The sequence below is a fragment of the Ascaphus truei genome, chromosome 8 (genome assembly GCF_040206685.1).
Source record: "Ascaphus truei isolate aAscTru1 chromosome 8, aAscTru1.hap1, whole genome shotgun sequence".
NCBI lineage: Eukaryota > Metazoa > Chordata > Amphibia > Anura > Ascaphidae > Ascaphus > Ascaphus truei.
The window spans coordinates 32,189,956-32,212,706 of record NC_134490.1 but is presented as its reverse complement, the minus strand read 5'-3'; the positions used below and the strand labels follow the sequence as shown (position 1 = coordinate 32,212,706).

The 22,751-nt window shown below is 44.7% G+C and overlaps 1 protein-coding gene across 1 annotated transcript in view; it reads left to right on the top strand.

Annotated features, from left to right (window-relative positions):
* Positions 1 to 22,751, top strand: part of CPAMD8 (C3 and PZP like alpha-2-macroglobulin domain containing 8) — a 118,737-nt gene that overhangs the window by 61,212 nt on the left and 34,774 nt on the right. The window contains 11 exon segments of the mRNA XM_075611224.1: positions 1,085 to 1,258; positions 2,842 to 2,991; positions 4,085 to 4,246; positions 5,188 to 5,327; positions 6,327 to 6,389; positions 14,508 to 14,739; positions 16,031 to 16,184; positions 17,046 to 17,185; positions 20,248 to 20,299; positions 21,125 to 21,423; positions 21,873 to 22,098. Of these exon segments, the coding sequence (XP_075467339.1) occupies positions 1,085 to 1,258; positions 2,842 to 2,991; positions 4,085 to 4,246; positions 5,188 to 5,327; positions 6,327 to 6,389; positions 14,508 to 14,739; positions 16,031 to 16,184; positions 17,046 to 17,185; positions 20,248 to 20,299; positions 21,125 to 21,423; positions 21,873 to 22,098 (1,792 nt within the window).

Genomic DNA, 22,751 nt, shown 5'->3' with positions numbered 1-22,751 from the left:
TTTGAACATCAGGTAACAACCAGTTAATCCAGAACTCCTACAATCTGCCCCTGTATACTGCTCCCTGACCCCTGAACATAATGTCACATGCAGATAGAGGCCTCCTACAGCGTGTGATGTGTCCTGTCCCTGTATACTACTTCCTGACCACTGAACATGTCGCATGCCGTTAGTGGCCTCCTAGTGTGTGTAATGTGTCTTGTCCATGTATACTGCTCCCTGACCACTATAGATCATGTCACATGCAGTTATAGGCTTCCTACTGCGTGTGATGTGTCCTGTCCACATATACTGCTTCCTGACCACTGAACATTATTTCACATCCATTATCCATTCATAATTCTGTTTTATTTTTAATTTAGCCTAACTAACAACATAACAGATTTTATATATATATATATATATATATATATATATATATATATATATATATATATATATATATATATATATATATATATATATATATATATATATATATATATATATATATATATATATATATATATATATATATATATATATATATATATATATATATATAAAGAATGACCTAGGCGCAAAAAAAACCAGGGAGAGAAAGAAAAAAAGAGAAAAAGAACCATCATAGGGTAGTACGTCAGATTATCAGAATAACAATTGGTGAGATATGCACTTACAGCAATTTAGATTAGTATCAGCTTTTTATCCACTCTGGGATCAGGAACTCAGCTTGGTTATATATATAAAATGTAACGTCTTTGGTGAACCCAAATAATTTGTTTCTGATCATTTATTTACAGTGAGATCATGTTATGATCACTTATATATATATATATATATATATATATATTATTATTTTTTTTCAAACAATAAGACGGCATCAGACAATAAAATATAATAAATATAAGCTTTTTGTTAAATATATATTTATAACAGAGAACATTTTCTTTAAATATAACGAGAAAAATGGCTGAGGCTTTTTTTTTTTTATAAAGAAGACATGTATATAAATTATTACACCTTTTATATAAAATGGCCTTAGAAGAACTTAAATGTCTGCTTGTTAAATGTCGGCGTGCTGTCTCGTTGTTTCCCCTCTCAGCTCCCCACACAGCCCCCCGCTGCGGACCCCGACGTGTGGCTGACTTATGTGCATTTCCCCGTCACTCACAACATGGCCCCCCTGAGCCGCCTGCTGGTTTATTATGTGCGGGAAAACGGAGAGGGGGTAACTGACAGTGTGCAGATACCGATAAAACCAGCCTTCGAAAACCAGGTAATGTCCGGACTCTCTGATATAGCCGCTCCCTATAACTCCTCCTTATGTCCCATATAACCGCTCCCTATAACTCCTCCTATTGCTCCATATAACCGCTCCCTATAACTCCTATTGCTCCATATAACCGCTCCCTATAACTCATCCTTATGCCCCATATAACCGCTCCCTATAACTCATCCTTATGCCCCATATAACTTCTCCCTATAGCTCCTCCTTATGCCCCATATAACCGCTCCCTATAACTCCTCCTTATGCCCCATATAACTGCTTCCTATAACTCCTCCTATTGCCCTAATATAACTCCTCCTTATGCCCCATATAACTGCTCTCTATAACTCCTTATGTCCCATATAACCGCTCCCAATATCGCGTCCTATTTCTCCATATAACCGCTCTCTATAACTTCTCCTAAACTCCATATAACTGCTCCCTATAACTCCTCCTATTACCCTATATAACCGCTCCCTATATCTCCTCCTAGTTGGATTATGTTCGACCGGTTTGGAATTTTGTTCAGATTACATAATATCCTATCTGTCCTCGTAATCCATTTCCTTTTTAAATAATCTGGCCATGTCTGACAATGAGCAATGGGCATCTACCACACAAATTGTATTTTGCTGGATATAAAGCCTCATGGTTATCTGTTGGATGCTAGCATGATAAAATATTGCATCTCCCAAAGCCTGGGTCTCCGATGGAAACGCTGCTCCATTGTGGGGGTAAAATCACAGGTTAGAGAAAAGAAGGCATTCCCCAAGAGTCACTGAGTTGTTGCATTTTACCGTGGGAACACACAGTATTAAAATAACACATCTTTGCAGATTCCATAGAACAGGGGTGCTCAACTCCAGTCTTCAAGCCCCCCACCCCAAACAGGTCAGGATATCCCAGCGCACAAGTGGCTCAATCAGAGACTCAGTCGAAGATTGAGCCATCTGTGCTGAAGCAGGGAATGATTGAGCCACCTGTGCTGATGCTGGGATATCCTGAAATCCTGACCTGTTGGGGAGGCTTGAGGACTGGAGTTGAGCCCCCTGCCCTAGAGGAAATGAAGGACCTGATTGTTTTATTTCCAAAGCAGCTGGTCTGCAGACAAATCTCCTTTGAACTCAACTGGACTTTTTGTCCAAAAACTAACCAAACGGCCGCTGTGGCAGTATATAGAATTACCCCTTAAATGTCTGAATTCTGCATTTAAATACGGTTTTAGATCATCCCATTTTGTATCGGGTACCAAAGCACGGTCTCTTCCAACTTCTCTTTGCGGACTCTATTCCCAAACGTAAAGGCACTAACCGTTAGGGATGGATTATGCCAATGGTCCGTTTCATCCAAACATTCGGTAAGAAAATCAGCTCTGATATAGGATTACACCGTGTGAGCACTTCCTCCTATACTACCATATGGCACCAATAATAATTCCATTACACATTTATTAGCCCTTATTGGCAAGACAAGAGGGGCTTTTGCAGATTTGGAGCATCCTGATTGGTTAATGTTGGTTTAACAGCCTGATATATAATGATATAATGAAGTCTGTGGCTGGATACTCACTACTACTGTTTGTCGCTGCACAGGTGTCACTGGTTCTCTCCTCTAATGACTCCAGACCAGGGGATGTCATGGATGTGAAGGTGAAGGCCGCCAGAGGGAGCTGCGTGTGCGTGTCCACCGTGGATAAGAGCGTGTACCTCCTGCGCAGTGGCTTCCAGATCACACGGGAACAGGTCGGTTTCCCGTGTCTATATAGTATATAATATATATATATTATAAGGACACACATACATATATATAGTAATAGCATGAAAGAGTGACTCAAAGATAAGTATATAGGAATGTATGCATACAGTATAGAAAACAAAATAAGCGTATAGGCGCTCCACTCCATTTTGGTCATTTAATTTATCCAACATTTCTGTTTTCAATGGGATTTTTCTCAATCTTGAGAAAGGTCCCATTGAGAACCAAAACGTTGACTAAATTAAACGACCAAAATTTTGTGGAGTACCTATAAATCTATTTAAAAAAAAAAAAAAAAAAAAAATATATATATATATATCAGAGCGGTAACCAGGGCAGCTTTAAATAAGAAGAAAGAGGGAGACCAGTGACAGAGATGCAGAATATGATACATCTCATGATGTGTGTTGTTTAACTGCCCTATAACTCCTCCTATTGCTCCATATAACCTCTCCCTATAACTCCTCTATTGCTGCATATAACTGCTCCCTATAACTCCTCCTATTGCCCCATATAACTGCTCCCTATAACTCCTCCTATTGCCCCATATAACTGCTCCCTATAACTCCTCCTATTGCCCCATATAACTTGCTCCCTATAACTCCTCCTATTGCCCCATATAACTGCTCCCTATAACTCCTCCTATTGCCCCATATAACCTGCTCCCTATAACTCCTCCTATTGCCCCATATAACCTCTCCCTATAACTCCTCCTATTGTCCCGTATAACCTCTCCCTATAACTCCTCCTATTGCCCCATATAACCGCTCCCTATAACTCCTCCTATTGCCCCATATAACTGCTCCCTATAACTCCTCCTATTGCCCCATATAACCTGTCCCTATAACTCCTCCTATTGCCCCATATAACTGCCCCCTATAACTCCTCCTATTGCATCAGGCACATGGGGCAACACTGGAGCGCAAACCTTGATACATTGTTTAGAACAGGCACTAGACATTAAGGCTTCTCTGAGTGTTTTCATGCTCCTGCGCACAGCTGCCATTGGATTGTAAACGTAAAGCACGTTACCAGTTCAGAGATCAGTATCTAAATCCTTCCAACCCTGTGCTCTGGCAGATATTTCGGGAGCTGTCGGAATACGACGTGTCGGACGCTTACGGTACGGGGAAAGACGAAGGGCACTTCTGGTGGCCGGGACTGAGCTCCGGGAGGCGCCGTCGCTCCTCCGTGTTCCCCTGGCACTGGGACATCACGAAAGACGCGCGTTTCGCCTTCACGGTGAGAGAGAGAAGACAGAAAGGAGGGTAGAGAAGACACAATGATTTCTTATAAATAATAATTTATTAGACTATTCATCAATTGAGAATTATTTTACTTAATGAATTGTTTATAATATATGCCTCTCTCTCTCTCTCTCTCTCTCTCTCTCTCTCTCTCTCTCTCTCTCTCTCTCTCTCTCTCTCTCTCTCTCTCTCTCTCTCTCTCTCTCTCTCTCTCTCTCTCTCTCTCTCTCTCTCTCTCTCTCTCTCCTCTCTCTCTCTCTCTCTCTCTCTCTCTCTCTATATATATATATATATATATATATATGTGTGTATCATATAAAAATATTACTTGTGAGCACATTCACACGTCTTAGACAGGTCTGCAACCCTGCCCTTCACCATTATTTTCTAGCATACAGCGCTTCCACTGCAGCAAGGGATTCTGGAAATGACATACAAATGAGCACACAGTGCCACCTTTTGTCTCAAAGACCACACACATTGCATGGTTAAACCCTTAAGCCAATGCATGCTGCTTTAAACACAGCTTTTAAACATAGCCTGGGATGAGATGCAAAGCCAGTAAACCCACTCTCAGACAGAATGTGTCAACTTAAAAAATAATAATAATAATAAAAAAATAAAAAATAAATATATATATATACTTAGTTAAGTTATGGTGGGTAAAAAAAGTGACAAAAACCCTCCGCAGCAAAGCATATAGCAAATGGAAATATTACTGTGTGCTCATTTGCATGTCTTAGACAGGTCTGCAACTGTGTGTGTGTGTGTGTGTGTGTGTGTATATATACGTGTATATATATATGTAACTCCTGTGCCTGGTATCTGCCCCCAGCACTAAGTAATAGTTGGGTATAGCCCGTCCCCCCTCACGCTCCCATGGGACAGGACACAGGCTTTACGTGCCTCTCATGGGGGATTTTTTTTTATCCAGAGACGGGACTGGTCGTGATGACGGACGTTGTGAGCCTTAACCACCGGCAAAATGGCGGCATGTTCACAGACGAGGCCGTGCCAGCGTTCCAGCCACACACTGGGACACTGGTGGGTTCTTCCCACTCCAGGATTGCCCCACGGTAAGGGGCAGGGGCTGAAACATTGTAATTCAATCACCTGAGCAAAACTGGTTCTTCACCAGATCAAACCCAAACCCACTTCTCGCTGTACAGGACTCGTGCGTTCTGCTGGAGGATGTATTCTGTCTACTCCTTTTATATCTAAAGCCCTTTCCTGCCTAAAACCTTTCCCACTGACTGCCCCACATATCTGTAATGCCCTTCCCCTCATTATCCGACAGGCACAGGCTCTGTCCTCCTCTGAGGCCTGTCTCAAAAACCTCTAACAAAGCATTTAGTAGCTCGTCCCTTCCACACGTGCTTACTGTAACTCTGTGTACGCGCATTGCGCACTGAAACCCCTTGCATACCTGCTTTGTGTACTGAAACCCCTTGCATACCTGCTTTGTGTACTGAAACCCCTTGCATACCTGCTTTGTGTACTGAAACCCCTTGCATACACACATTGCATACTGTAACCCCTTGCATACACACATTGCATACTGTAACCCCTTGTGTACACACATTGCATACTGTAACCATTTGCGTACACGCGTTGCGTACCGTAACCCCTTGCATATGTGCCTTGCGTACTGTAACCTTTGCATATGTGCCTTGCATGCTGTAACCTTTGCATATGCGCATTGCGTACTGTCACCCTTTGCATACCATAACACCCTTCTACTGTCTCTGCAAGTTTGTCCTAATGTATAGTTAATGATGTTTGAAGAGCTTATTCCTATTATTGCTACTGTGAAGCAATATGTACATGGATGGTGCTGTACAAATACAGATGCACGTGCTTAGATCCCACATGTATGTCCAGACTTCTTGCTTCTGTGATCCAAAATCTGCTAGTCTGAGGCAGACGCCGTCAAATAGAAATGAGAAAATATCACAGCAAAGTTCGGATAAATACATAGTGACTGCCATAAAAGAATAGGAGAAACTGACTTCTAGAAGACGCTGGCGCTTCTTTGTTAAATAAATTATTATTTATCATTTTTTATTATTTTGCAGAACTGAAAAGAGAAAGCGGACGTACTTTCCTGAGACGTGGGTATGGCACTGCTTCAATGTCAGGTAAACCCACTTACTAACACACACAAGCAGAACATTCTCCTACTTTAGCATTGTAAGAAAGGCATCTTCCCCACCAGAGAGGCCAACAACGCATTGCTTCGCATGTGATTACATTGCTCTGCATGTGATTACATTGCTCTGCATGTGATTACATTGCTCTGCGTGTTATTATATGGCTCTGCATGTTATTATACCTCTCTGCGTGTTATTATACCTCTCTGCGTGTTATGATATCACTCTGCGTGTTATACCTCTCTGCTCTGCGTGTTATTATATTGCTCTGCATGTTATTATATCACTCTGCGTGTTATTATACTGCTCTGCGTGTTATTATATGGCTCTGCGTGTTATTATATCGCACTGCATGTTATTATACTGCTCTGCATGTTATTATACCGCTCTGCATGTTATTATACCGCTCTGCATGTTATTATATAGCTCTGCATGTTATTATATCGCTCTGCATGTTATTATATCGCTCTGCATGTTATTATATCGCTGTGCATGTTATTATATTGCTCTGCATATTATTATATCGCTCTGCATGTTATGATATCGCTCCTGCGTGCTATTATATCGCTCTGCATGTTATTATATCGCTCTGCATGTTATTATATCGCTCTGCATGTTATTATATCGCTCTGCATGTTATTATTTCGCTCTGCGTGTTATTATATCTCTGCATGGTATTATATCTCTCTGCATGTTATTATATCGCTCTGCATGTTATTATATCGCTCTGCATGTTATTATATCGCTCTGCATGTTATTATTTCGCTCTGCGTGTTATTATATCTCTGCATGGTATTATATCTCTCTGCATGTTATTATATCGCTCTGCATGTTATTATATCGCTCTGCATGTTATTAAATCGCTCTGCGTGTTATTATATCTCTCTGCATGGTATTATATCTCTCTGCATGGTATTATATCTCTCTGCATGTTATTAAATCGCTCTGCATGTTATTATATCGCTCTGCGTGTTATTATTTCGCTCTGCATGTTATTATATCGCTCTGCATGTTATTATATCGCTCTGCATGTTATTATGTCGCTCTGCATGTTATTATGTTGCTCTGCGTTTTATTTTTTTGCTCTGAGTGTTATTAATGAACACACAATCCCTGCAAGCTCTAACCCTAGAACCCGCCACATCATATATATATATATTGTGTCAAAAGGAGTGCTACTGAGCGTGGCCAAATGTATACAACACAAGACAAAAATACCCAATGCTACATCTGCGAGGTGATATATTGCTCCTCAATGTTTTTCTGTCCGCCCTGGAAGTGACGGGGTTAAGGAGGCTGTGCCTGTATGTTTACTATTATACCGTTAAAGTGTCAGCTCTACGGGGCAGGATTCCCTTTTCCATATGTTTACATTCATGTTTATGGCTGGCACTGTATAAAAAGAAAGACTAATAATGATAGGGGATTTGGTCAGTATGGACATTAAGTACTATACATGTTACTGTCGCCTGCACGACCGGAGCTGTATAACGCAGCTTCGTGGTAAGAACCCTGCCTTTGAAGTGGGTGATCCTGGACTGCATCCCAGTGTCCGCTCCTTTGGTGACTTGGGCATGTCACTTTGGCCCATATTTACAAAGCGGTGCTATGGTGTATGACACCATCCATTCCATATAAGTGAAGGTATCGCACCACTTAGTCAATATGGTCATTCATTTCACCCTCAAAAATTAGATTGTGAGCTCTTCGGGGCAGGGACTTGTTGTGTCTTCAAAATTCTATAGACCGCGCTATATAAGGGAAACCTGTTTTGGGCCGATTTCAGGGAAGGAATTCTGTGATTCTCTGTGAGAGCGGAAGTGGCACTTGGCAGAGCCGGTGTGTTTGGCAGAGGTATAGGGGGGAGAATGCCAGCCACAGATAACCTGCTGACTTCTGCTCCAGCCGGATTAACGTTTCAGGACTCTGTAGCCACAGGGAGGCTCTGGAGAGTCTGCTGCGGGCCTCAGACGCTGACAGTCTGCTGTGTGCTGAGGAGCTGACAATCTGCTGTCTGCTGAGGAGCTGACAGTCTGCTGTGGGCTGAGGGCAAATGAAAGGAAAGGAGAGGGAGATGGTGAAATAATTAGTCATTAACCCATTTCTTTCACAGCAGGCTCTGCTGTAAAACTCTATAACACCTTCACTTCCCCGTTCTCCAAACCCTTAAACATGCCATCTCCATCCAGTGCCAGAATACCCAGTAAGGCGGGCAAGTCCCCAAATTACAACACTGCCTGTCACTGCCCCCTGTCTGTGTCTCTTATGTTCATTCTGTTCCTTCTCTGTTACATTCCCCCGTGTCCCTTCTCCCTGACGGTCCTCTTTCTCTCCCTGTCCCCTATCTTTTGGGTGGGTACCAGGTGACGAATAAACTAGTGGGGCCCCCTTACTTTTAAGAAAATACCATACACTATGATAAACGAAATGATATATCAATGAATATTCATACGTCACCCACTTTAATCTGCGTACTTGTGGGGCGATTGGTTCCGGGGGCTTTTTCCACTTTTGATTTTCAGTCGATACTTAAAGATTGAAAATATAGAAACTCCCACCTCTGGCCCCATCACTCTCTCTCCCTGCGGGTGCGGTGGGGACCTGACGGTGGTGGTGGTCCCTGGGAGACGGCCCCCTTTTCCCCATTGGTTGAAATGGTCCTGCTTCTGCGGAATGGGCCAACTTGCCACAGCCAACTCGCCAACGGCCGTCTCGCCGCATCCAAACCGCTAGCGCCAATCAACCGCATAGGACTTCTCGCCACTAAGGTAAATTATTAAGGAGTTAACTTTAGGGGTTTTAGGGTAAGCGGTTAAGCTTTTTAGGGTAATGGGTTAGGGTTTTTAGGGTAAGGAGTTAAGATTAGCGGTTAGGGTAAGGACTCTGGGGGTTTTAGGATAAGGCCTAACTTTTTAGGGTAAGAGGTTAAGGTTAGGGGTTTTAGGGTAAGAGGTTAAGGTTTATAGGGTGAAGATCAGCATTGGCATTGGGGGTTAAGTTTATGGGGTTAAGGTAAGGGGTTAACGATGGGTTAGGGTAAGGAGTTAAGTTTAGGGGCTTTTGGGGTAACGTTAGAGGGTTACCTTTGCGGCGAGACGGACGGCGGCGAGCTGCCATCGGCGGCAGAGGAGTGGCTGCGGCAAGTCATCCTAGACCGCGGCTTCTACTCCTATTTTGTTTACGGTCCTGACGCCTTTGGAAATGCATTTGGTGATGAGCCCTGCTTCACGTCTTCACCTCTCGCCCCCGGGTCCTGGCTGAGCCCGCACCTGCTGCTTCTCTGTTGGGGCTGGCCGCATCGCCCAGCGACTCTGCACAGAAACGGTTAAACCAAACCGCTCACCGACGACGGCCCCGAGCCTGATAGGAATTCTATATTCGGACTTCCCAAACCTTCTTCTTTTATTTTCCCTTCTTCTAAACGTGTTAATATTTTCTTTCCTGTGGAAGCAAAATCCGCCAAAATAAATCCCGTGCCAAGCACATTTTTGGCCGGGTTAGGGCAGTTAACCCCTACACTGCCAGAGGGGCCAAGTTTTGCTTTGCCTTCCGTATGTCACTGAAAGTGTAGATTGTCAGCTCTGTGGGGCACTGGTTAAGCCAGGCTGCAAGTCATACTTCATTATATTCAGCAGGGATTACATTTTTTTTATTAAATAGCAGCAATACCGTATATTAATTTTAAACCTGGAAAGGAAGTCTGCAAAAATAAAAAATAAAGTAGTGGTATTCTGCGTCACCCAGTACCCTGCGTCACCCAGTACCCTGCGTCACCCAGTACCCCGCGTCACCCAGTACCCTTGCAATGTGACTTCCAAGTGTAGATGTGTCAGGCAGCAGACTTCCTTTTAATGCAGTGCCATGTCAATTGGGGCGGTGATGATAAGAGTGGGGCACTCACCCTGTTATCCCCTTCTCTGCATTGCTTAGTAATGTGTGGTCCCTTTAATGCCTTTGCCTACCTATGCAACACTGGTGTTTAACCCCTTCTGGGCACAGTACTACTGTTTGTATTCAAGGCATAGAGCAAGGGTGGGCAGCTCCGGTCCTCAAGGGCCACCAACAGGTCAGGTTTTCAGGCTATAAGCAGGGATAGCCTGAAAACGTGACCTGTTGGTGGCCCTCGAGGACTGGAGTTGCCCACCCCAGGCATAGAGCAGGGGTGCGCAAGTGATTTTCTAGGTGGGGGCGCGGTGGTGGTAGAGGCCCCGCGCTCTTCCCCCAGGCGTGTAAATGAAATGCCGATGGAGGCGTGAGGCCTCTGCAACTTCCCTGTCCCGCTCTCAGCCGGCTCTACAGCGACGCGTCGTCATGACAACGTGGCGTCAAATGGCAATGCGTCACATGACATTCTGTCGTCATGAGACACGCGGAGCCCGAGAGCAGGTAATAAGGGCGGGGTGCAGGAAAGGGGGAGCGCAGACAGGGGGGGGCGTGAACCGAAACGTTTGCGCACCCCTAGTGTAGAGCATAAGGAAGGTTGACTTAGCACATAAAAGAAATAAACCCACAGCCCGATACCGCCCCGTCTTGTTCTGATCCGCCTGGTGAAAGACCAGCAAAGTTTTGCTTTCATCAGCAGGGTGTAAAATGTGACACCCGTCCTTCACATTTCAAGTCCAGGTTAAAGAGAGCTCGGTACATTTTTTCCGGGATGAAAGGTGGTGGGTTGTGGAAAGCGTAGGAGTGGGGGGTAAACCCCCCCCCCCCTCCCCAAAACCCTTTTTATGTTTGCACAGAAACGTCCCTTTGAAGTATCTGCCTCATTTTACTTGGACTGAATAACTCAAATAAAAGAAATGTTTGTTTGTTTTTTACAAATTGCCTCTTGCAATGTCTTTTAACACCCGCTCTGCCAGAGCGCCATGCACAGGACTGCGCAGTACCGCAGTTCCCCATTTCCGCCTTCTCACTGAAAAAAAAAAAATCAGTACTTTTCTATTAAAATAATAACATGTTCTTATACAGTGCTGACAGTGTACACTGCGGTGTACATACAATTTTGCCCCGTAGAGCTTACAGTTGAATGTTGCTGCTGGGGTAGAGGGAGATGGACACGAGCACAAGGAGCTGACACGGGGTTTCCGAACTAGGGGTCACCAATCCAAAGGTAGTGACATCATCGCAGAGCGCGTCAACCTGTTTCATCTCATGCCTTTTGGTGATCAGACTGGTTGGCAGCACTGAAAGCCCCTGGTAACCTGTTCCTTTTGCTGTGTCCTTTGTTTGCAAAGTCATTATAAAGCCACAAACATACGTAGCTGATCTGCTGGAATTCAGTGTTCCCGGAGAAAAGGGAAACGTTCAATTGGAAAAGAAGGCACATAAGTTACTTTACGGGGGGGGGTTGAATATTTTCGATGTTGTTTAAACAATAGGTTTTGGACCTTCCACGTGTGACGGAACCTTTAACCTTTAGAGTGCCAGCGGACCTATGGCACTGCGATCACATAACGTGTTGACACCCCGGATGCCGGAAACAGAAAGGTGCTCCAATCGGATCACCCCATGCACATCATTAGGGCACTGTAATAGTTAACACAAGCTCCAAAAAGAAGTGCCCTTCCGCCGTGGGTACGGGTTACTTATTTACTGAATATAGACAAGGGAATGAACCCAAAAGCTGATGCTACCAGAGTCAAGTATATAAGGGGTTAATGGGAATAATCCATAGTCCGCTGTATCGAAGATGGCTCCTCACCATTGACATGAATGATAAGTCATATAAGAATAATATGAGGATAATATAACTCACCCGTGGCGGGGGGCCCGTTTTGCAGTGTGGGGCTGGGTCCAGGAATGTGAAGTATCCAGAAACACCGCACTCCTGTGTCCCTTGTGCCGTTAGCTGCTGCCCTTACCCGCCCGGTGTATGTTGTATCCTCTGGAGGTTGCTGAGTACGTTGAGCTGTGTATCCTGCTGGAACGTCTCTCCTGGCGTCTTTCCTGGACGAGGGAGCTTGCGGTGGCGTCCTAGGTGTTTTTCCGCGCCAACCCAGCTTCCCTGTGGATACCAGCTGATTCCAAATCAGCGCACGCTGTTTCACTCAGAGAGGAGGAGCCGCTGGTGCGTCCTTGCAGTCACTGCGCTCCGGCGTGCCGATGGTTGGGGGATGTGACGTCAGCGCTGTCGGGATGTATCGTGGTGAGGAGTCTGCGTGCACCAGCCGATTGAAATGTAGATAAATAGTAGGGTGGAGGCGGTCACAGCACTTGGAGTCCAGTCAAAGGATGAAGATAAAATCAGCTTTATTAGAACATGCTGTACATCGCAGATAACATACTCTGACGCGTTTCGTCTCTGTCCGAGACTTTTTCAAAGAGTAATTTGCCGTTATCACACATGTTCCTTAAATAGGTCCCAAACAAATGTGATTGGATGTTCCAATTGTAAATATACTTATTTACTGAAGCTTCTTGGCTCGGATGTCCCGTGCAGGTGTGCACTGTAATTCTGCGCTCTCAGCGGATTGGATGCGGAGCAGCGGTTAAATCCCTCTCACCTGACAGGCGCGGACTCGCTCTTACATTACAGCTGGGATGTATAAAGCGCAGGAGGCGGAGACATTATCACTCTGTGGAGGGAAGTCCCTTAACGGCCACAGGGGCCCCGGGCAACCCATTGCAGAGGTGGGTAACGTTTATTAACCATTCGAGTGCCACAACCCTCCCGGGAAACTGCAATCCTATGGTAGCCACTCGGCAATCACATGATCGCGATGTCGCAGCGGTGACGCAAATGGAAGAGATGGGTCCTCTTCCGTTCGAACACGATCTTTCCTAGTGAACGGGTACTAGTGGCTACTACATCATGGGTCACCTGAGTTGCTGGCAATCAAGATATTGTACCTAAGTCATGGGACACACACCCAAAGGGTTCAATCTGTGTGTTTGTGTGTGTTTGTGTGTGTGTGTGTGTGTGTGTGTGTGTGTGTGTGTGTGTGTGTGTGTATATATATATATATATATATATATATATATATATATATATATATGTATGTGTATATATATATATATATGTGTGTGTGTGTGTGTATGTATGTATGTATATATATATATATATATATATATATATACACACACATACACATATATATATACACATACACATATATATATATACACATACACATATATATATATACACATACACACAATGCAAGTAAGAAGGTGAGCCTCCATATGACTCTCTACCTTGGCCGGCAAGTAACAACGGATGGGAACCTTGTGAATAAAATCAATAGAATGATGGTGGGATGGAGCGTGTTTGGGAAAAGCAAGACCATCTTTCAATGGAACCTTCCACTGTGCCCCAAGAGGAAAGTGTGTGACCTGTGTATCCTGCCCCCGCCCCCGCCCCCGTATGGATGTGAAGCTTGGACCCTCAATGCAAGAAAATGTAGAAGCTTCAGACAACACAAGAAAGTACGGAGAGATGTATGATGGGTATTCCCCGAAAGAGACGGGGAAACGAAGGAAAGGGTTCAAAAGCAAACAAAAGTCTGTGACATCATCACAAGGGTGAAGAACTTAAAATAGCGGTGAGGTGGACACATCGCAGGAAGATATGACCGTTGGACTGGGGTGATGCTTGGATTCCAAGAGAGATTAAAAGACCAAGACGACGGACAAAAGTAAGATGGGAAGATTAAATCAGAAACTTTGTTCCAGCAACGTGGAGAAGAGAGGTTTGTAATCGCAGTACCAGAAAGATCATTGGGGAGGCTTCATCCAGCAGTGGGAGAGATACATAATATGGTGTGTTCTTGTGTACGTCTGTAAGTGTTTAAGCGTGCGTAAATACATATACAGGAATACATACAAGAAGCGGATCAAAGCGCTGAGACAATAATAAACTAACTTGCACCAGAAAAAGCTTCCTGTGAGTGCCTGTTTCCTAGCTGTTATTGCTTTTGATATATATATATATATATATATATATATATATATATATATAATCTATCTCTTTTATCCATTGCAACATCGCCAGAAGAAGAGATCAGTGTATGTCGAAAGCTCGCACAAATAAAAGCATTTAGTTAGCCACAGAACGGTATCGTTTATTCGTTTTTGATTTTTTTAAATATAATATATATCTCCTCCCAGTGATGTTACAGGGGAGGGGGAGCTGCGTGTGGAGGTGCCGGACTCTATCACCACCTGGGTGAGTGAGGCAGTGGGGATGTCAGAGGAGAGGGGCCTGGGAGTGGCAAGACCGGCCCAGCTCAAAACCTTCAAAGCGTTCTTCATCGACTTTACCCTGCCGTACCACGTCATCCGGGGGGAGCAGGTCAAGGTACCGCTCACCGTCTACAACTACCTGCCAGTGAGCGTAGAGGTAAGGAAGGGGCAGGAAAAGGCAGTGGTTTATCTCCTAACACTTGCATATACCGCTCCCTATAACTCCTCCTATTGCCCCATATAACCGCTCCCTATAACTCCTCCTATTGCCCCATATAACCGCTCCCTATAACTCCTCCTATTGCCCCATATAACCCTCCCTATAACTCCTATTGCCCCATATAACCACTCCCTATAACTCCTCCTATTGCTCCATATAACCGCTCCCTATAACTCCTCCTATTGCTCCATATAACCGCTCCCTATAACTCCTCCTATATCACCCATATAACCGCTCCCTATAACGCCTCATATTGCCCCATATAACCGCTCCCTATAACTCCTCCTATATCCCCCATATAACCGCTCCCTATAACTCCCCCTATATCCCCCATGTAACCGCTCCCTATAACTCCCCCTGTATCCCCCATGTAACCGCTCCCTATAACTCCCCCTATATCCCCCATTATAACCGCTCCCTATAACTCCTCCTATATCCCCCATATAACCGCTCCCTATAACTCCTCCTATATCTCCCATGTAACCGCTCCCTATAACTCCCCCTATATCCCCCATGTAACCTCTCCCTATAACTCCTCCTATATCCCCCATATAACCGCTCCCTATAACTCCTCCTATATCCCCATATAACCGCTCCCTATAACTCCTCCTATATCCCCCATATAACCGCTCCCTATAACTCCTCCTATATCCCCCATATAACCGCTCCCTATAACTCCCCCTATATCCCCCATGTAACTCCTCCTATATCCCCCATATAACCGCTGACTATAAATCCTCCTATATCCCCCATATAACCGCTCCCTATAACTCCCCCTATATCCCCCATATAACCGCTCCCTATAACTCCTCCTATATCCCCCATATAACCGCTCCCTATAACTCCTCCTATTGCTCCATATAACCGCTCCCTATAACGCCTCCTATAGCCCCCATATAACCGCTCCCTATAACTCCTCCTATATCCCCCATATAACCGTTCACTATAACTCCTCCTATATCCCCCATATAACCGCTCCCTATAACTCCTCCTATATCCCCCATATAACCGCTCCCTATAACTCCTCCTATTGCTCCATATAACCGCTCCCTATAACGCCTCCTATATCCCCCATATAACCGCTCCCTATAACTCCTCCTATATCCCCCATATAACCGCTCCCTATAACTCCCCCTATATCCCCCATATAACCGCTCCCTATAACTCTTCTTATTACTCCACATAGATACAGACTTCACTGTAAAATTAATTCATTTGCTTCCCCAAGGTCCACATGAAAATTACCATCCCCAAAGGCATCAAGTTTGTGGGGTACCCGGGGAAGCAGCACCTGACCCGCAAACTGTGCGTGGCCTCGGGGGAGACCAAGCCAACATCCGCTGTGTTATCTTTCACGGAGCTTGGACAGGGTCAGATTTCAGGTAACAAGGGTCATCCAACGCTTTACATATGCAAGGTTACATTGTATTGCATTCAATGTGCAATCCTATATACAGAATGCAGCCAAAAAACTACCTTTCAAAGAATTTAATTCCTTAAACTAATATAACCATGCTAATGGCAAATCTGTGGTTGCTTTTGTTTCTTTGATAAATAATTACCCGTTGCTTTTCATCAGGGTCTGTGAATGGGGGAGAGTTTGTCAACCAAGTGTTTTCTTAACCCTTATCCCACCCTGTCCTTATCAGACAGCCAATAACGATGAGAGGGAAAGGAAGGGGGAGAGAGTTGCCTGTGCAAACTCCTGTTTGGAACATCAGACAGAAGGGAGCAGGCAGAGGAAATCAAACCCTTCCCAAGTCTCCGCTCACCCTGTTTGCACAGGAACTTGACCAACATTATTTAAAAACACATATAGATGTCAGATTTAGCTTAAATCCCCATCAATCAACCCTTTAAACGTGTCACTGTTATCAGTGCACTTTGGACCTTTTAGAGTGAAATCCCCTTTAACTCTTTGCAGGGCATTAAAAAAAAAATGTCAGTGAAACAAACAGAAACTAAAGAACTTAGTGTCACTTGCTGTTTCAGGACGATTCTACATCAGGGGTCTCAAACTCCGTCCTCAAGGGCCACCAACAGGCCAGGTTTTATGGATATCCCTGCTTCAGCACAGGTGGCTCAATCAGTGGCTCAGTCTTTGACTGTGCTGAAGCAGGGAAATCCATAAAAGCTGGCCTGGATGTGGCCCCTGAGGACAGAGTTTGAGACCCCTGTATAAATGACCAAATAATAATGTATAAAATATTTCTAAAATCGTTACAATCGGTTTATCATTCCAGCCAGAGCCCTGGCCTACGGAGGCATCAACTGCTTCCCAGACGGGCCCCAGGGCCTCAAACACAAGTACACAGAGGACATATATACAGAGAAGAGGGCCCCGGCTGGAAGCGATTTTGTCCGGAGAAGCGTAATGGTTGAGGTAAGTGAGGTCTGCCGTCCGAACGTAATCTCTTCTCTGCTTCAGGGACCGGGCCTCCCTGGCAGGGAAGGGGTTCAAACCGGCACCTTTCAGAACTCCTTCCCCTTGCAGAGAATAGAATGCTTACGTTGCAGTCCTGTTTCCTATTTACATTGGAGAAATAGCGAAGGAAAAAATATTTGTAGGAGGTCAATTTTCCTGCTGTTTTTTCTCCTTCTTTTCATATATACACACACACACACACACACACACACACACACACACACACACACGTTGACAAATCACCAAAAAATCTACTCGCCACACAAAAAAATCTACTCGCCACCTAGTACCAAACGTGTGCTGCTTGGGCCAATATTTACTCGCCCGGGGGTTAAATCTACTCGCCCGGGGCGAGCAAATGTATAGGTTTGTCGAACACTGTATATATATATATATATATATATATATATATATATATATATATATATATATATATATATATATATATATATATATATATATATATATATATATATATATATATATATATATATATATATATATATAAAACGTATAAGCCTCGAGCAAAATATTTGTACGTTGTGTGTTTCATGATGGCGGTTATTTTGTTGAACTAAACGTGTGAAGATATTAGGCATAACAGAGGTTACTGGTTACATAACGACTGGTGAAGAAGTAACAATTTTTTTTTTTTTAAATCAATGTTTTCCTTTCCTTTTGGAAGTTCCTCCCACCAGATACGCTGCAGCCTCACTTAGGGTTGTCAGGTGGCTTCTCCAAAATACTGGACATAGTGGTGAAAGGTGACATACACACCTCTCCATGCTGTTTCCTCCTCTCCTTGGCCCCACCCCCAGGCTCCTGACACTTCCTACTGATTGGCTGCTGCTGGGTAATGCAGCCAATCAGGATGGAGGATGCTGCCCAGCCCCCTAGCAACAGCCCTGATCTGGGAAATCCCGCGGCTCCCAAGCCGGTCAGGTCACTATGTCCAGTATTACCTCTCATTTTTTTACTGGACAGTGTCCAAATGACAGTCCGGTTCAATACTGGACACCTGGCAACCCTAGGCCCCCATTCAAATATCCTTAGATTTTTCTTAGTGGTAGAAAATCCTTCTGAGAAACCCTGTCTATTCCCAGCCTGGGAATAGAACAACATGGAGGTGTGAGGCGGGTGAAGCCTTTTCCTTCCAGTCTGATGATGTCATTGCCCTCACATTGGAGGCATAAGCTTAATAATCAGTGAGGCTGAGACAGGCAGAGTATTCTGGGAGAGGATATAACAGCCACAGAGTCTCCCCGACACAGCGGGCATCCTTAAAACTAAAATTATTAGTAGATTTTCTGATTGTTTTGGGGTCAAATGTTGGATACTGTCTGAGCTAAACATGTCATACGAAAAATCGGTCAAGGCTGGATAAGGCTACGGCCCCAGTGCTCACGGCTGTAGGGGCGCCGTTGTGTCTGGCGACACGTGCACCCGTTTCAGCCGCGACCTGTGGTCTGCGGTTGAAGAGCAGGAGAACCGATGGGTGGGCGTGGTGGGGGTGCGGCCATGATGTCACGTGGCTGGTTCGCCCTCCTTGGTTGAACCGCAGCCGTGACGTGACCAATGCTCGCCCGCCGCGCCAAGGGACAAAAATCTTGCCGGCGGTCGCGCATCGTGGCTTGTGTGCAGCACTGGAGAACTAGCCTTAGGTTTAAGGACAGGACGTTTAATTATTCCCTTTACTGGGATGGGACAGAGCTTCTGCCCCCCTCCGATTTAACTGTTCTTAAATGTTTTCCTCTCCAGGAATTTCCCAACGTGGGAATTGTGAGATTTCACAACTCTAATTATGACTTTTATTTCCATGTTTTTCTCACTGGCTCGTCCCGCGGGGTTGACAGTAAAAATATATTTTCCAGCTGGTGAAAGCCAGTTGGCTTCAACTGTAGGGAAATGATAAGGTCTAGGTTCGAGGATGAACATCGAGCTAATAAAATGTCGCGGGGAGCATCATGAAAATGATCACATTTAATAGAAGTAGCCCAAAGCATTGCAAAAAAATACCACTTGTGGTGCATTTGCATGTTTCAGACAGGTCCGCCACCCTGTCTTTCCCCATTATCGCTTATCAAACAGTGCTTCCCCTGCCTGCAGCCAGGGGTTTTAGGTAATGACATGCAAATGAGCACACAGTGTGTCTCTCTACTTCTCATCTATTTAATGTCAAATGTAGGGGTGAAATGTAATCGCAAAGGAGACATTCCACTCTGCTTCCTATACGTTATAAAAAAAAAAAGGGGGGGGTGAGCGTTAAATCTTACTGTAGGGCATGGGTGGGCACCTCCAGTAAAGGGCCACCAACAGGTCAGGCTTTGTGGATATCGTGCTTCAGCACAGGTGGGAGCCACTAATTGGACTACATGTGCTGAAGCAGGGATATCCTTAAAACCAGACCTGTTGGTGGCCCTTGAGCACTGGAGTTGCCCACGCCTGCTCTAGGGGGATCTGATCCTTTAATTAAGAAGCCGGCATTGCAAAGCATTTGTGGCCGACGTTTGTAAATTTGTGGGGAGAAACCACAGAAATTCTCTCCTTTCTGGAGTGCGAGCGAATATTTAGCATATTTTTACATGTATTCACTTGAAAAAGTCAAAACCGTTGAACAATATTCCATAATTTCTGCTATATTTAATGTCACGGTTGAAGATAACTGCATTAGCTGTGCAGATTTTGGTCTCAGAAGCGTAACTGAAAAGCTATTTAAGGAATCTTGCTGTATATACACTGCATGCAGGAACGCATGCTGCAAACATTCCAGCATGGCAGTGATCACTTATTCACTGTGGTGGCCATGTTTTAAGTCCGAGGGAAAATATTTTTTGCATCAGTATGTCTCTCAATAAAATAAAATAAAAATGTTTAAATCTAAATGAGACGTGTGGCTGGGGTGAAAAAAGGCAAAATAACAGCAAGTTAAGAGGCTTCTCCTTGGTAATTTTCAGACGGGGTACGTTTGAAAACATGCAGCTATTAAACCTCTATTTATAACCCGTTTGTGTCTCCTCCAGCCAGAGGGCTTAGCGCGGGAGTATACGTACAGCGTCTTCTTCTGCCCGAATGGTAAGTTCAGGTTCCTGCCTCCTATGATTGGTGAATGGAACAGAAATTAAATATCCCCAGTCGCGACATTTTCAATAAAGCGCTCCCTAAATATCCAAACACCTAGCAATAAATAACCCCCCTCTCCTGGGTGTGAGGCCAGTGCTGCCACTTTTTGAAGGTTGGATTGATCTTCCTGCCCCTCTTGCCTCCTCGTTCTCCAGTACTCCTCTCACCTATCATTGGCCTTCAAGGCAGACTGGCACTCCATACACAAGAGCAAATCGGTTACTGTAAACCAGTTCAAATGAATTGGTTGCTTTAGACCAGTTACTAAGAACCAGTTACCTTACAGGAGCGCCCCCCGCCCCCTGCTCAAATTATTATAATTTCATTAACGGGAAGCAGGGGGTCCCTGCAGCTGAATCGTGTTCATTTCCGCTCTGGGGACCCCTTGGTTTCTGAGATACTTGCCTGTAAAGCTAGTGCAGGTACCGTGCCTTCCAGTGGAAACAAAATGGCGGTTACAAATCTCCCTGCATTACGAGGGCCAATAGTTGCGGCCTCCTGTTGGCCCACATGACGCAGGGGATTTAAATATGTGGACGTACAAGTGCTAGCTTTATAGGTGAGTATCTCGGGGGAACAAGGGGTTCACCGGAGCTGATATTATCACGGTTCAGTGAACTGCGCCATTAAGCCAGTTACCGTAAACCAGTTGCGGTGAACCAGTTATTTTAGGTCCCATCTAACCACGCACACACATCCAGTATTTCCCATCGCATCCCATGGTCCTCTGGGCCCGTGGCTTCTTTGTGAATTTATTTGGTGTTTTTTTGGGCCTAGAGAAAATTCACATTTCCACGCCCAACAAGTTTGAGTATCAGTACGTGCAGAAGCCGCAGCGCATGACGCACTTTGAGCTGGCAGTGAAAGCACACAATGACGCGCACGTGGCCCTGTCCTCGGGCCCCCACGACATGGCCGAGATGATCGAGATCGTCATTGGCGGGCAGCAGAACTCCAAGACCTGGATCTCCACCAGTAAGATGGGGGATCCGATGTCCAGCGCCAGCACGGCCTCCATTTTGACCTGGGATGAGTTCCGGGCCTTCTGGATCAGCTGGAAGAACGGTATCATCCAGGTAAAGCTGCCCTCCCTGAATATCCTGGCTCGATCAGTGGCTCGGGGTGTGTCTATTTAGTCAAACCACACACATACGTGGCACTAATGCAGAAATGCAGACGTGGGGGCGGAGTTTAGGTGGGGGAGGGTTTGACTCAGATTAACAGGACATGTAGGGCAGAGGGACAAATGGAGAGAAAGGGAGTAGATAGAATTACATATAGAAAGAATTGTATCAATGACCCAATTGATGTATTACTATGTGGGATCTTATTCTATTATATTTATTGGGAACCTATAACCAATCCCGAAGGCAAAACAAATGGATTGGGGCCCTGAGTGGGGGGAAGGGGCTCCGTAAAAAGATTGGGAACCACTATACTAATGGGATTGTTTCCCTCTCCCATATAACTTCACATGGAGCGGTGTGGACCACCCAACTCGCCCCACGTCTCTGTCTCTTCTTAGATAGGATATGGCACTCAGGGCTCCAACGACTCTGTGATTGTGGAGTGGGAAGCGGCCAGGCAACCGGACGTGAAGTTCATCGGCTTCTCCACTGGCTGGGGCTCCATGGGGGAGTTTAAAATATGGCGGAAGGAAGAGACGGACGAAAACCACAATGAGGCTTTCACCCTGGGGGTCCCTCACAACGTGATCCCGGGGTCTGAGAGAGCCACTGCATCCATCATAGGTCAATATTAATATTATTACTAAAACTGATTTCCTGGGAGCTGAAAGCAGCCGGTCTTGTCCTGAAGGAGTGTAGATTTGTTGTGATACTTTTTAATAGGTCATTATGAGAGAATATTATAGCTGTAATGGTGCGTAGATGTGAAGGAGAGACCTGTGGCGTTTGTAAAGCTCTGTGCACATGAAGAGGAGACTTGTGAGGTTTGGAAAGCTCTGTACACGTGAAGAAGAGACCTATGAGGTTTGGAAAGCTCTGTTTGCACCATTACATCTATGAAGAAGTCAATTTGAAAGTAGCACAGCCCATGATAAACCTTTCTCGACTAATTTAAAACATTTTTTTGTTTGTTAAATAATTGATTTATGGATTTTAATAAATTACAAACCAAGTGAAAAAGTAAAGACAACATCAATAATACCATTTAAATGACTATATTTTAATGTTGGGTCATTTGTTATTAGGGATTCATTTTTTATTTATTTAATTCCCCTCCCCCCCCCCCCCCCCCCAGTGTTTTCATACTATTAAAACATTAGTATTTATCAGTGTTAAAAAAATATTTGTTGCTTAGTTTCCATACCTGTGGCCTTTGTCTCCTACCTGTGGCTGGGCAGCTACAAGAGGTGGAAGTCACTAGGAAATAATGCTAATTC